This window comes from Python bivittatus, unplaced genomic scaffold, assembly GCF_059951505.1.
Source record: "Python bivittatus isolate LINGU-HERP-01145 unplaced genomic scaffold, Pbiv_v1 ctg000340_np1212, whole genome shotgun sequence".
Classification (NCBI taxonomy): Eukaryota; Metazoa; Chordata; class Lepidosauria; order Squamata; family Pythonidae; genus Python; species Python bivittatus.
Window position 1 is genome coordinate 2607501 of NW_028277056.1, and position 16653 is coordinate 2624153.

The 16653-nt window shown below is 39.8% G+C and overlaps 1 protein-coding gene across 1 annotated transcript in view; it reads left to right on the plus strand.

The window, feature by feature from the left end:
• Positions 1–7995: 7995 nt before the first annotated feature.
• Positions 7996–16653, plus strand: part of SLCO2B1 (solute carrier organic anion transporter family member 2B1) — a 32160-nt gene continuing 23502 nt past the window's right edge. Inside the window, exons 1-4 of the mRNA XM_088140838.1 lie at positions 7996–8077; positions 8739–8876; positions 11904–12066; positions 14593–14805. Coding sequence (XP_087996964.1) covers positions 8012–8077; positions 8739–8876; positions 11904–12066; positions 14593–14805 — 580 coding nt within the window. The 5' untranslated portion in view covers positions 7996–8011. The remainder of the gene's footprint in view (positions 8078–8738; positions 8877–11903; positions 12067–14592; positions 14806–16653) is intronic.

Genomic DNA, 16653 nt, shown 5'->3' on the forward strand with positions numbered 1-16653 from the left:
TATACAAATTACACATTTGCAGCAGCTATTTTGACTTTTTGCGCACACACATACACATACACTCCAATGTATATTCTGATTTGGGCCTGAAAAATCTGGCTGATTTCTAGGTGAGTATGAGGAGACCTTCAAATAGGCCTTTGCTGAAGTTTTTCCATCAAGAAAGTAGCAAGAAAAAGAAAGTAACTCTAACCAATAGTTTTGGTCCAATTCTCTCTCCCCATTGTGGCTGCTATTAGTCTTTTTGCAATGCCAGATCCTAACTATGATTGTCTTTAGCATAGCCACCTTGAGATCAGGATTCGGTGTCTGGGCTGTACCATGTCAGACTCTGAGTTGTGGGAAAATTCACAGGACAGCATTTTATTGTACATAAAGCAGTTTTTCTCCACAAATGCTAACATGTAATGAGGCCACAGGCCAGTACTGTTCTTAGACCTGCTTGTTTTTCTGTAGAAGGAATGATTTTGAGTGAAGGAACATTCTGCCATATAAGCCCCATCTGCAGACTCAAGTCATGCAGGCTTGTCAAAATAACTTTGAGGAAATAACTGAATTCAAACTCAAGTGAATTTTTGAGAGAAGCTCAGAGGGACTTCAATGTAGCTGTTATTTCTGAAATTCGAAAAAACATGGCATGCCTTCATGAATTTGTATGATGGCTTCTGTGAAAAGGTATGCTACCAACCACCTCCAGAGATGGCCAGATAGTTTACATGATAGTTTAGAAAGTTTAGAAAATTCAGCAAAACCTCCAACACTAATTTCGCTAAACTTAGGTGATGGTGATTGAGACATGGATTCTTTCACTAGTTCTGGGTTTATGGATGTAAAGAGTGCTGTGACATCAAATGAGACCATAGTTTTATCTTCTTCTATTTGTGCATCTTTGATTTTTTGGAGGCACTTACAGAAGAAGGAGAAACTGTAGAATCAAACTGAATGTACTTTTGCTCAATTCAGTCCAGTTTTGACAGGAGGACTTCCCTCTGATTTATATAGAATGGTTTATAGATGTACAGTAAAACCTCAATTTAACAGATTAATTGGGGAGGGGTGTCCGTTATTCCAGAAAGTCCATTAAATCCAAAAATCTATTTATGTCTTTTGCACAATGACATCCTTGCACAAGTTATATAAATTGCCATGGATATCATAAATTAAGGTAAAATTAATTAGTCTGCTTCAAACTAATTTGGAAGCAATGGACATATCTATTATTTCTAGGTGGAAATTTAGTCCATTGCATCTGAAGTCCACTAAATGAGGATCCATTAATTCAAGGTTGTTTTTTTTATCTGTCTGGCCCATTCTGTCACCTTTTAAAAGTCCCATATTTGAGCTTCAGATCAGTTAGATGTAAAATGAAAAGTGGTCAGGATAGCAATACTTATTTCTGCATAGCAATCTTTGAAATAGAAAAGGGCTTCTTACAAGAAAATAAAGAAAGCCTTTGAAATAGAAGTTACAGCAAGAAATATTTGGTTTTCTGCCAATACTTTGGTATACTCAGAAAAAAGATGAAAGAACACAAATGCATTTCTTGATTTAGGGATGCCTCTGTGGAAGAAACTAAATTTGGGCCTAAATGCCATTGGGCACTCCAGATAGTTCTCCAACTATCACCTGGGAGGATCTCAAACAAGACAATAAAATTTAGAGAAGAGGTGGAAAACTTGTTCTGGGCCAAGTTCACATTCATCCTTGGGGGGCCATGCTCTCCCAAATAGCAGGTGGGTTCAGGATAAAATCTAAATGTTACTTTGTTTTATTTACATTTAATTGAAATTGAATAAACTTACTCTCCAGGTAGGTATTAAATAATTTTCCCTTCTTGTCCCATTAGAAATTACAATTTGGCAGCAACTGTTAGAGGTCTTTCAGGGCAGTGCCCAAGGCTTCTAGGGGCTCAGGATGAAATAGAGACATCACTGTTTTTTGCTAATTTGTCTACTCTCTGTGACCACAACCCAGCCTGATCTCTTAGGCCAAAATAGGATGGCATTTAAAAAAAAAAAATCATTCATTCACTAGATTTTTCCTATTTTTTTCTGAACAGCTCAAAACAGAGAACCTCCCCAAACCCTGGAAGTTCTTATGTATATTTGTTTGGGAGTAAGCAGTGACTCTTACTTCAGAGACAACATGCATAGGCTTGGATTGTAAACTTAAGTCTTCCTTCAGCTATGGAAGGAAGACTTTGAGCCAGTCATTTTCTTTGTCAAATCTACTCAGAGAGGTACTGTGGTGTTGATGAAGTAACACAGGGGATCCCTAAGTAAACCACCTTGAGCTCTTGGAGATAAGGCAGGAGGTCAAGCTAATCAATCAACCCACCAGTCATCTGGTAGTCTGAGCCATGAAGCCTGAAATGTGCTGGGAAGGGAGGCACCCGAAACTGTTTTTCTATTGCATATCTGTTAATATGCAAAATTAAGCAAATAGTGATCAAAACAGGTTTATTCTGTTAAATGAAACAAATCAGGACTATTTTTTACAATTCCTCTTGAGACCCAACTTCTCTTGTATATTTAGGGCAGACTAAGAAAAGAAAAAAATGTGTATGCATATAGGAGTATCTGTGTATAATAGAAGAGCATTTATTGCACCCTATTAATATTAAATAATGTTGAGAGGACATCTACTAGTGGCATGAATTAATGATGGTGCTAACAGGCTAACAAATTATTTTGCAGAAACTATACAATATTTCTACCACAAACAATGCTGAATGCCTGTGCTATCATTCATCCAGATGTCACTGAAATCAGTTGGCAGAGCAAACAGCATAGATTAAATTGGCAGATTCTGAAAATTGCACTACAGCTCCTATGGTAGCCCAGTTGAGAAGGGGAAGAGGTTGCTTGAGGAAGAAGCATCATGAGGGTTGCTTTGGATCCTCCAGACTTGGCTGTGCACGCTTGGAAAGCATTGTCTTTGGACACATGAGACCACGATTTGAACGACCACGGCCTCAGCCCTTCTGAAGCACAGCCCCATTTTAGATTGATAGTTTCTTCTTGTACTAATTTCTTAGTTTGACACAGAAACATATCTGTCTGTAATATGTTTAAATGATTGGGTACCGCAAATTTGCTAAACCTTAAAAGAGAAGCAAACAATAGTGGTGAGTTCTGAGTGAATTAGGAATGCCCTCAAGAGTCTATGGTGGGAATTCATACAATTTGATTCATGAAAGGGGGGTCCTTGTGAATGTTTGTAACTTCTGTTTTCTTTGCCCTATTTTTGTCAGTATCTACTGAAAACTTCCCACATCTCTGAAGAAGATATAAACAGTAGTCCAATTTGTAAAAGGAATTATAAAATTATGACAAGCCTTTGCTTGAACACATCCAGGGGAAAGCCCATCACCTCGCTCAGTAATTGGTCATGCTACTGAATTGCATTCCAACATTCTGTCAGAATTGGTTTTCTTATAACATAAAGCCATTATACCATGTCCTATACTGTGAACAATAGAAAACAAGTCTTGACTTTCTTCTGGGTGAGATCATATCCTCTTAGTCTTCTCTCCTCAAGGCACGACATTCCCAATTTCTATTTTCCAGTTCTCCTGATTGTTGGAAAATTCCTGTGGGTGATTTCCAGTTTAATTTGCACCAGCATATTCCCAGTTAATACCTCTTGCCAGATCAGAGCAAGCCACCCAATCACTCCGTTCTGTTAGCAAAAATAGAGCTTGATGTTTATTTATTAAACATTAGCAAACATCCAAAACCATTAACTGTCAAAAGCCAAGCAAAAACAGGGAGAGAGAGAGAGATAAAGAAAGGCAAGAATTAATAAGGGCGGAAAGTGTAAGATTAACAATCAATATTACCTATATATCAAAAGGTGCAGAACTTTCCAGAGCTACTGGAAAGAATCTTGTAGGTAACTGGCATGGACAGTCCTTGTGAAATCTAATTCTGTTACTTTCAGACCATTTATCTAACCTAACAAGATCATTCTGAGTTTTATTTCTGTCTTCTAGGATATATTCACTGTTATTAGCTGTCCCACCTAATTCTGTTTTATTTCCAGCTTTAATAAGCATTTCCTCCATTTCTGCATCCAAATGATTAATAAAAACATTAAAGACTACAGGGCTGAGGACAATATCTTTGGGCACTCCCTCCATTTATGAGTTTCACTGAGAATGGTTTTTGAGCCTGCTATATATCCATCTAATTGTTGTGCCATCCAACCCACATTTAACTAGCTTGCTAATCAGAATGTGATACTTGTCAAAGCATTGCTGAAATCAATGCGCGTCTACCATATGTCCAAAATGTATTAAGGAAGTTACCTCTCAAAAATGTGATTAAGTTGACAAGACTTGCTCTTGACAAATTGATGCTGACTTTTGATAATTATATTTTCAGAGAGTTGCTGACACACTGATCTCTTTATCATCTGCTCTAAAATCTTCTAAGGGATCAGTCTGATTGATCTCCTTATAGAATGTAGATAGATAAGCAAAGCATCATCAAATGCTTTTAATGTTTACATTACTGTAATCTGTGGAAATGAGCATGTGTCTGTGTCTGTGATTTATTTTTATTTCTGTGTTGCTTTGTAGTCTGAATAAATGCATTTTTAACTGAAAATGTGACTACAAATTGGAATTTAACATTGTTACAATTTTGTCCATATTCTGTTATTGACCGTTAATGGTTGTCACAGTCTAAGGCTAAATAAATAATTGAAATTTTGCAGATTTTAATTATGTATAGCAATTACTTTGCATGGCTTAGATGGAACTTCTGTATTTATCTCATGAAGAAATACAGGAGTCTGTATTTCAGACTTCAGGAGTCTGGTAGCACCTTTTCCGACTAACACTCTTTATTGAAAAGGCATAAACTTTCATGAGCTGCACCTCACTTCATTAGATGCATCTTTTTTGCCCCCATAGACTAACAGACTCGTCTTTAGTACGCTGGCTAGGGAATTCTGGGAGTGAAGTCCAGAAGTCTTAAAGTTGCTAAGGATGAGAAAAACTGCACTATAGGATAAGGCAAGGCACTTCTTCTAGTCCCAAATGGACAGGCCTTTATAGATAATAACCAACACGATGAATTGTGCCCACAAATGAACTCCTATCGTCCTTTTCCCTATTACAGTTGAATAGTTTTCATGCCTTTGCTACCAGAAAGATATTACCGTACTGTATTGTGTCGTGGTACTTAGAGAGAAGCTACAGTCATTGCTTCTCAGGATGACTCCTACAAGCTCTAAGATTTATGTTCCATTCTGGAGGGAAAGCTAAAGATTATAGCCAAGATGAATTTGCAGCGCTATGTGGAACGTTCTCCATCTAAGCATTGAAAAGTAATTTATGTACAGACAACACAGGATAATTAAGCTTCACTGTGAACATTCTCCCCCTTTTTAATTAGCTTCATGTGAGTAATTTGTTGATGTTTGCACAGTCAGTTTAATTACAATAACAAGTTAGAGTTTGCCTGGAGTTTTGACACTGTGGGGCAATCATTGGGAAACTCTCTCAGTTTCTGTGTGCACATATTCGTACGGTATTCGTAAGTACAGCTTTGTAATTTTTTTTCTTGTTACAAAAAACTCGAACAGCTGAATGAGCCAGTGCACCAAATTGCTTCATTTTTTCCCTTTTTTTCTTTACAGAAGGGCTTGATCTGTGTCAATATTTTTTAATTGAGAGGTAGCAGCTTTTGCACAAAGTATTGCATCCAGATTAAGTTCCAATTTAGGATGCAGAATGAAAAGTTTATCATGATTTAAAACTTCATTGGAAACTCAGTGCACCAAAGTTCTAGCCTAAAAGAACCCCACATTCAGTGCTATTGTTTGTTCTGAATCTGTCCAACAGATATCTTTAAACGTTGCTACTTCTCACTGCAATCTCTTTGTCCTCCATCTTAATCTACAAATGATGCCTTTGTGGAAAGAACATCCAAGGCTACACCCTGAGGTCAGTAGCCTCTTCCTTTCTCCATGCGTAGACTGACTGAAGAATTTTCCTAACGGCTTAATATGTGGGGATATTTCAACTCTAGCAAACCTCGCTACAAAGGGCTGCAGAATTTAACACTGTTAGGGTTATGGGTTGTCCTGTTGGAAAGTTTTTTCATCCACTGGGAAGAAATTAAATCTCTTGGGGTTTTGTAGCAAACTTTGCCCAAGAATAATGATAACAGCAGCTGCAAGTCACCATTTTCTATTATTGTTATCCCCTGGACAACCTTCCATAGATTTTACAGCCTGCAGGGTGCTTTTTGTTTTTACTCTGAGGGATCAGCATAGCACAGCTTCTGAAGCCAAATATATGTCAGAGGGGAGGCTCAAAGATTAGGCCCTGCTTTGCATACCAAAAGTCTCAGAGAGTTCAGTCTCTGACATCCCCTGGAAAGAACTTTGGGCAGCACATCCTGGAGGACCACAATTGAGATTCTGGAGAAGCCAAGCAAACTCTTCTGGGCAAGCCCAAGATAAGCACCCCTTGAGGAAGGAGATCCCCAATTTCTTCTGCAAGAAATCCTAACATGGGCAATATTGCACATTGGAACTTCACTTGGAAGGGCTGGTTCCTAGAGGTAGCATATTGGTGGAGCTAACAGCAGAGTCCTCATGCGGCATTGGACCTTTTGGTCACACTGTAGTATCATACTAGACATTTCATTGTTGCAGTGGGAATGTCTAAGTCCCTAATGCCTAATTCTGATGATGCTCAGCACAAGGCAGAAAGTTACTAGCAGCTTCCAGAGATCCCCAGTGGGGCTTTCCTGATATGGGGGCTGCAACAAGCGCAAGACAGTGCAACCATCCCAGTGCCTCCATCGATGGTGGTGAGCAGGCAATGAAGCAGGCAGCTCTAAAACTGCTGGGCCAGAGTCTTGGGTTGCCGTGAGCAAAAGTGACTTTGTCCTGGAGTGGGAAAAGAACATACCTTTCTCTTTGACTTCCTTGAAGGAAAGATGGGATAGTTATGAGATATGAATCCTAAAAATGAATCCATCCTGTGGTCTGATTCGGTTTAAGAAGTCTGCTTTCAACGTTTATGTGGCTGCAAGAAATAGCTTGGGAAGAAGTAAACTGATAAGCTGAGGTGTTTCAGTCCCCTCCACTGTGGACATCTCCTGCGATGGAGAAGCCTGGAAGAGCCACAACTCATTATTCAAAAGTTGATGAAAACTATTTACAAGTGTCAGCTGATACCAAACAGCTTGTGCTCTTGGATTTATGCCTTTTATTCATTTTTCTTCTCTACAGCTGTAGAAACAAACAGTTTAATTCAGTTCTGCTTGTCTTGACAGGATCAAGCTTGACAACATAAATGTGATCCAAATTGTATTAGCCTCTCAATTTCTCCATTCTCAGGAGAAAATAGAATTACAGGGGTGAGGAGGGGAATGAAGCATAATGTGTCAAATAGGCCTCTTTCAACAGTAACGTTCAAGCTTAGGGTGAAATCTGCATAGGAATACAAAGGCATGCCTTCTGAACTTCAGGGTTCTTGAAATGGTGGCCACAGGAAAGCTGTCAAAACCATGTAGCACAGGAGGAGGGTATGCTCTAATTGAAGATGGAGTTTGTGAATGCGTGACTTTTGCATTCTCTGGTTTTACGTTTTGATTCTGATATTTTCAGGTTACTTTTTTCTTTCTCTGTGGGTGTTATTTTATGATGGGATTGTTAGCCACCCAGAGCCTTTGGACTGGGCTGCATAGAAATGAAATTAAATAGTAGAGAAAGAAATGGGTGTAAGGCGGAAGGAAGAGAACGATTTGATAGGTTTGATATGGTAGTGGGCTTGACGGTTGGGGTGGGGTGGGGTGGGGGTGTTCTGGAGAAGCCAGTCTTTAAAAACCATCCGAACAATAGCCTCAGCTTGGAGTAATAGAAAGCTTGTTACAATTGCATTGCCCTAGCAGTTGTTCACATCTCCCCATTGAACTAAACCAACTGGAACCTTCTGTGCATTGAACAGCATGATTTCTCTTCTGCAGAGATACAGAGCATAGGTGAGAAAATGCCAGATGAAAGCAAAGGCTCATTTGGAAGATTTTGCTGTTCTAATCCATTTCACACTATCAAAGTAAGTACTCTGAGCATTTGCTAAATTAACCCCATTGCTCCAAAGACGAAAAGCAATTTAACTTGAATATATGGCTTTCAGCTATAGTCCCTATTTTTGCTCAACATACTGTACATGTATAGATATTGAAAGCAACTCACATTTTAGAGACATTTAAGGAGATTAAAAAATATAGAAAAAAAGAAGTTAACAAAAACCTGTGAGAACTCATTTGGAAGGGATAGTTCCTCGATGCCTTTTAAAGTTGGGCTTTTCCCATGCAGTTTTTCGCCTTCCACTGTTAAAATACTCTGGGCTAAATATACCGGGTTTGTCATTTTTTGGTTAAAAATAAGATTTTTGTGGAGTGCTTTACTGGTTTTTGTTTTTTTGTTTTTTGTTTTTTAAATGGGCAAACTCTGAGGTAGATTTAACTTCTTCAAGCCCTTGTTAGAGAAGAAATTTTAAGAGACAATTTCCCTGTGAAGAATTGTAAAGACAAGGATTGTCCTTGAGCATAGGTACAAAGAGCGTATTTCTGTCACTACTGACTGTCACTACATCTCATCCTAACTGTGATGGACTGACTTGCTTGTTTTGACTATGAAACTGTCTAATAGCAGGGTCCAAGATAAGGCCAGCTCAGATGCAGTTCTAACTCTTACTCATTTATTCCCTGCAGTTCTTTGTTTTCTGCCAAGGATTCCTGCAGCTCTCTCAACTGATGACATCTGGCTACATGAAAAGCTCCATTTCAACCATTGAGAAGCGTTTTGGTTTGTCCAGCCAGACGTCTGGCTTGGTGGCCTCTTTCCATGAGGTACCATCTTTGGCACCTGCATCTTGTTTTCTCCAGTTTGCCATTACTGCACTACCACTAGTGCTATAGTTACTACTAGTAAAGTGCCACTACTACTATTACTACCATTATTAATCTATGTAGTATTTAAATATCAACATTTAAATCTTATAAACTTATAATCTGTAATGCATTTTACCATGTTCTTTTATGTTCTGGACTTCTAGCAAAACAAAGGGTTGAATGGAAAAGAGTAACACCTGGTTTTCTAGTATTTTATAAACAAACTCCAATTTTCAATGAAATTATTTTCCGACATTCTCCCTTTTCTAAATTCAACAATATTAGTGAGTTTTATCATATGTATATCTCATAATTTCCAGACCTATTCTTTCAATGAGAAATAGATTAGCATTCACCATTTTAAACTAATAATTTTGTTTATTAGCTTACCATCTCTTTTTCCTCTGATAAGAATATATTTTTAATTTTAAAAAACAGAAATGCTGCTGGACCTTAATTGTAGCCTCTTCATATGTTTAATATTTCTTACAGTAAATAAGGGAAATCATGTATTCATTTATTTAGAACATTTCTATGACCACCCAACTCAAGCAGCATCACTGGGTGACATATAAAACCATTAAGGAAAAATACAAAAGAGAAATAATATGTACCATTAAAGCAAACTAAAACAATTAAATGACAATTAGGACTAAAATATATTATATCTCACCAATGGGGAACTTTACGCATCCTGACCCAACCACTCAGGGAAAGAACCAGTTCCCAACTGTTTTTATAAAGGCCAACAGGGTCAGGACCAATCGTATCACTGGGAGGGGGACAGAAATCATTCCAAAGGGAAGGGCCTCTTACATCTCCCAAAGTGATATTTTTTCCAAGAAGGCTTCTGGAGAGTTGTAATGGAATGTGAGAATGACCTTGGAAGACATGGGGAAGAGATGTTGCTTAGGGAATGATCAGATAAAAGGGGCGAGAGCCCACAACTGAGTAATAGTCAGAGAAAGAAACTTAGAAAGGACCTGCCCTAACTGATCAGGTGGTAAATGGAGATGGAGGGAGATTTGTACTTTCAGACTTGCAGGAATCTGTTAATGTAGCCTAACAATACAGTAGAAGTAGCTCATCTGGTCGTGTTTCCTGTCTGGTTTACCCGGGAGGGCCGACAAGGATGTCCTCCCTTTTGGAGCATATAGGATGGGGAGATACCCTTGGGAGAAGGCAGTCCCACAAATAATCCAGTCCTATGCCATGCAGAGTTTTGTAGGTGATAACCAGTATCTTGAATTGCACCCAGAAACTTATAGGGGCCAGTGCAGCTCACGGGATAGAGGTTTAACATGGGTGCAATGAGGAATACCCCTGACTACCCACATGCTACATTCTGGGCCAATTGAAGTTTCCAGATGGTCTTCAAGGGCACCCACCCAATTGAGAGGTGACTAAGATGTGAATGACCATGAACAGATCCCCCTGATCCAGGAATGGGTGTAATTGGCACACAAAATGAAGCTGTGCAAAGGTTCCCTTGGTTTCGGCTGCCACCTGCTTTCCAAACAGGAGTTGTAAGTTCAGGAGGACTCCCAAATTGTTCATTGAATCTGAGCAGGGTGGTGCAACCCCACCCAGAGTCAAAGATGAAATCTAGTTCCAGGACCCATGGAGCCCCAAACCCACAGCCACTCGGGATTGGTAAGATTGAGGCAAAGCCTATTCTGAGGGCTGAGATAAACAATTGAGTTTCATCATCAGACTGATGATATTGTACTCCATGCAGATGGATGTCCTTGCCCAGCAGCTTCATATAGATGTTAAAAAGGAGAAGGAAGGGGGAGAGCCTTGAGGCACCCTGCAGATTAGACTGTTCTTCCCCCCACCCCCATCACCAACTGAAACTGGCCTTGGAGGAAGGAAGAGAACCACTACAAAACATTGCCTCCTACTCCTAACCCCCTGAGCCAATCCAAAAGGGTACCATGGTCAATAGTATCAAAGGCCACCAAGAAATCAAGAAGGGCCAGACACTATCCTCATTCCAGGCCTGCCAGAGTCCAACTAAAGCTTCTCAGTATATATCCTAGTCTGAGACACGACTGAAAGGAATCCAGATACTCTGCTTCCTCCAGGACCTGTTGGAACTGTAGGCCAACCACCTTCTCAACAACCTTCCCCAACAAGGAAAAGTTGGCAGCTGGATGAAAATTGTCCAGATCTGTGGGTCCAGCAATGGTTTTTTGAGAAGGGTGTGCATCACCACCGCTTTCAGAGCCAGTGGGACTACCCCATTCCTCAAGGAAGCATTCACCACCACATTGATCCACTCACACGCCTCCTACCTAGAGGCCCTGACCAACCAGGAGGGCATGGATCTAAAACACGGGTGGCTGCACTCACAGTGCCAAGAATCCTGTCCACCTCCTCAGGACCTACAGGATCAAACTCCCAGACAGCATCATAGGAATGTGCCTCAGTCAGCTCCATAGGAGTAAACCCAAGCAGGTGTATCCACCAGGTGTTGAGAATAATCTTCACACAACCCTGCAACAACCCTGGCCCCTTTTTACATAGCTTTTCCTGTAATAAAAAGCAGTTCATCATTGCTTTACAAATCTTCAATAAAGTAGTTTGGAGGTTTTCATGAAAGAATTCTCAGTTCTATTTTTTATTTTATAATAAGAAATTATTTTTTCTACAGTATTCGTATACTGATATACAGTATTGTCCCCCCAGGAATGGGCCTTGTAAACTGGAATATGATATACACATATTTGTGAATTTAATTCTGTAATACCTACTAATTAAAATAATGTAGAATAAGAATAATTGGATACTGGGTGAAAAAAATCCTTTTTCTAAGGGGTGATAATAATGCCAACCAATGCTTTTTAGTGCAAACTACAGTATTTACTGATATTTTTTAAAAAGTGATCACAATTACATTTTGATCTGACTTGCTATCTTTCACATAGATGTAGTTTCTTCAGCATTTTTAAAGATCTCCCCTCCTTTCCTCTCATCCCCCAGATTGGAAACACAATGCTAATTATCTTTGTGAGTTATTTTGGGAGCCGAGTTCACAGGCCCCGTGTCATTGGCTGCGGTGCCATCCTCGTTTCTGTGGCAGGATTGGTCATTTCTCTTCCTCACTTTGTTTCAGGACCTTATGAATACGATCACTCCATTTCTGGTGAGGACTTTCTGTAAATGTTCTTCATGAAGCTTTTTTTCAGATTTCAAATTTGGAACTGCGGAAAATCCATTGATTTCTAGCTCTTCAACATTATAAATGACTAAGCCAATAACCTATTTATCTTTCTACAAAGCCATGTTATATAATTATGTCATTGACTGATTATATTCCTTATATAATTTCTTATATAAGAAATTATACTGTAATGTAATTTATTTCTAATTCTTTGTCTTCTGCTTTGTAAGCCGCTCAGCGTCATTGAAAATTGAGTGGCATAAACACCAAAATAAGAAATAAATAAAAAATAAACATTCCTAAGCTTTTGTACTTTTGAGGTAGGAAAAAATATAGTTTAGGGGCTGCATGCAGTCACAGCATCCTTTTTGTAGATCCCAAACCTGCCCAGAATGGGCCAAAAATCTCAGCCTTTAATTTATTTATTTATTTTTTTTTTTACATTTTTTAATGGTTTGGAGAGGTTTAAGGGGCAAAGTAGGTTTTAAGTTCCTTATTTCACTCTTAAACATCTATTCTCCCACCCCCCAAGTTTCTGATGCTACTCATATTGGGAGTGTGATCTTCAACATGCCATGTAAGCCTACTGTGGGCCCCAAAATGTTGGAAGGTTTGCCCTCTTTCTGTAAAGAAAGACTGGATAGTAAATAGGATAGAAGGTGATTAGTGAACGCTCCCCACCAAATTCCCCTTTCCCTGCAGTTGTCTTAAACCACAGCTCCCCCCATTCTTGGAAAAACCTGGAGGTCAGCTCCAATATTGCAATATTAGAGGCTGGGAAAAAGGCTTCTACTACTAACAAGAATAGTTATCACAGTGTTGGATGGATCAGGGATCTGAAGTAGCCTGAGGCATCTTCATAGCAGGGGCGTCCAAGTGGGGTGGGGAACCAAAAAAGTCAAGACGGCATCTGTGACAGTGTGTAGAAAAGGTTATGCAGCTGTCATGTTGGCTTTTTAGACTCCCCCTGCTTCAAACGACAACAATCCCACAGGCAGGTGTTAAAATGGGCATCCTACTGGCAAAATACAGAATTAAGTAGAAATCAAATAATATACAAATCAAAAAGCAGTTGAAGAAAAAACTAAAATAAAATTGGGAGTGTGTGCAGGTGTGGTCTTAATGAGAAATGCAAACATTTTAAACATTTAGATTTAATATGGATTCAATATATTTTGTATTTATGGGTTGACTTCCATTGCATTTATTTTTGTTGTTGTTCAGTCGTTAAGTCGTGTCCTACTCTTCGTGACCCCATGAACCATATCACACCAGGCCTTCCTGTCCTTCACTGCCTCCCTGAGTTTGCTCAGTTTCATGCCCATTGCTTCAGTGATGCAGATTTGTTTTAGGGCAACTAATAAAACAATTAAATAATTTGTTTTTTCAGAGTGATGTTTGCACACATTAAGACCTCAATATATTAATTCTACTGATCTCCTAATTATCTGATAGGATTGTACTATCAGACATTTTAAATGGTTATTAAAGACCGTTTTAATTGTTTGTTTTACTGTATACTGCCCAGTCACATTTATGAGATGGACACGCTATATAAATTTGATAAATAAATAAATACAGCTCAGAACAAAAATGAGGTGAAATGGCAGGATCAGAAAGGTTGTTAGAACCTATAATAATTATTTTAAGTTACTGGAAGGAGCGCAAATAACAAGCACCAAATTAACTTCCTATTTAGTAATGGCGGCAAGCGTTTTAGTAGTCCAACAACTGGGGAAGGAGAGCTTGTTTGGTCTAGCGGTGAAGGTGCTAGACTAGAAGCAGGGCAACTTGAACTCCAGTCCCACCTTTGTCACAAAGCCAGACAGGTGACTTTGGGCCAGTCGCTCCCTCTCAGCCCAGGAAGAAAGCCAGGGCAAGCCACTTCCAAATAATGGTGCTGAAAAGCTGCAGGCACCTGCTGTCGCCAAGAGTCAAGGCTGACTCAAAGGCACAAAAAACCCAAAACATCTCCAAAAACCTGTGGCAGTTTAATTGGAATGAACCAGCACTATCTGAATTACAAGAAGTAAATAATTCAGAATAACCAATGCATTTTAAGAAATATGTAATGTTTATTATACATTTATTTATTTTTTTCTGTTAAGGTAGTGGTATATGAAACTCACAATTCTTAAAATATAATTTTCATAATTTTAATGCCTATTTTTATTCTTTTACTTTTCACATCCATTGACTCTTCCACAGTAATGGTGTTCTCTTAGCATCTGCAGAGCTGACCCCTGAGGAGAGGGGGGCATCATAGTCCCCTGCTGCAGAGTTCCCCTTGGCTAAGGCCCTGGGTTGGAAAAACTTGCTCCAAGGGACATCTTGAGACCCGCGAAGCGGGCTGGAGACAGTAGCCACCAGCCCTCGAGAGGAGGTTGCTATGGGGCATTTGTCCTTTCACTCAGTTTGCTGCGCCCATTTCCAAACCGGGGCAGAAGGAGTTCATCCAGCCCTGAAAGCCACAGGCATGGAACACAGCCTTTTGTTTTCCCTGCACAGGATCCTCGGGTAACACTACAGATATCTGTCTCCCACACCGGAAAGCACCCGTTACAGATGTCTGCACTGACGGCCAGAGGGAAAGCGACGTGGTCTTGATGCTGCTCCTCTTCGGGCAGACCTTGCTGGGAATTGGGGGAGTGCCCATCCAGCCCTTTGGCATCTCCTACATAGATGACTATGCAAGTGCAACCAACTCGCCTCTCTATATAGGTAAGTTACTAGAAACAACAACTAACCAAACCCACCAGTATGTAGTGATTCAACAGTTGCAGTGAGACTGGGAAAATGTAGGATCAAGCCCTCATTTCGCCAGGCCAGTCTTGCTTGCAGGGTGGTGGTGTGTGAATAAAATATACTGACTGAGCCCCCGGAGAAAAGGCAAGATATAAGCATAATAAATAATTAATAATCCAGGTTATGGCTACTGGGCAGCTTTCCTCTCTGGTTTCCAGAAGGCTTGGGCCAAGCCCCGTAATCCTTGGCCATCCCAGATGTCAGAAGAACACACTGTGGGGAGAAGATTGATTGTGATTCACCCAATGAGCACCACCAGCCCAATTTCTGTCCAGAGGCTTGAATTGGTCTGTCAAGTTCAAGATACACTGTAGCCTGGAGTTTGAAAGTACAGCGTAGATGGGAATCTATGCTGAAATAAAAGCACTTTCTTCCTGACCTTCAGTTAGCATTCTGAAGACTTCTGTGAGAACCCAGACATGAAAGAGCTGCCCAGCAGAGAAGACCATTATTCTTCATTTCCCCAAATCCCCTTGCCTTAACAAAGGTGTCACAGTCCTTAAAGGACCCTGAAAAGATTATATGCTGGCTGGCTTTTATATTTTAGAAAACCAGCCATGCTTATTTTTTTGTTCTCCTAGCAAGCTTTGGAGGACCCTCCATTGCATCTTAATACTATCTGAACCTGGTATCTGATTTGTGTGCTTAACTCTGAAAGCTTTGCACCCAACGATATAACAATATAAGATATTGTTATACTCCCTTTTTTCCCATTAATTCACCTGCCTGGTGAAGAGTTTTTGAAATGTGAAAGCTTGCAACTATTTTGTTAAATTTCAGTTGGCTAACAAAAGTATTACCTCTTAGAATTTTTATAACAAAGCAGGCATCTGAAAACTAAACCTTAGAAGGAGAAACTGAGCAAGTTGGTTATTTATAGCCTTCAGAAAAGAAAGATGGAAGAATATGACACCCAAAGGGGCATTAGAAGAAAGTCATGGCCTGTTCTCTTATCTCAGAGCACAGGATGCCGAGCAATGGATTTAAGCTTCAAGGAGGCAGATTCTTCTTGTAATGCAAACAAATAGACACAAGAAGGAGGCAAATTGTAGGATAAAGTTTATAACATGAGAGGAAGTTGGTAATGGACCAATAAACATGTTCAGTTAGAGGCTGGATGACCATCTATTAATCCTCTACAGAGCAGCAGTTAGATTTGGTGGTATCTTCCAATTCTAAGATTCTATGATTCATATTCCCCAGAAAATCATAATGAAGGCATCCAATAAAAAAAAGAATATCTGACCTTATTACTAGCATTTACTTATAACATTAGAAACAGTGTATAGACATGTGAACACTGTACACACAGGAACAGTGGAAATCTTAACTATGCTTTGCTGTCAAATAAAAAGCTCTGTAACCAAACTAACTGTCTTTCCCACCATTCCCACCCACCAATATGTGCTCAGTCTAATTGTCTCTGTCAGCATCACCTATAGTTGGCTGCTTGCTTTTGCCTTTGTGGGTCAGGTCCTCAACCCATTTTTCTCATCTCTGCATCTTCCTTCTGTTGGGCTAGGTCTCCAAAGTGCTTCCCAGCTTCTCCTCACAGGTAAACTCCTCACTTCTAGTTCTTCACTCCACCTTGATCCAGCTGCCAGTTGCCACTCTGGTATTCCTTACCTTACCTTCTCTTCTTCACTTCTTGTACACAAGTAGTCTTTTAGGCTGGAAGGGAGAACTTCCCACCCTCTGGCTTCAAGTGTCCTTCTTTTCTTCTTTCCCTTTCTCCTTCTCTGCCTTGCCACATCCAAAGTTGAG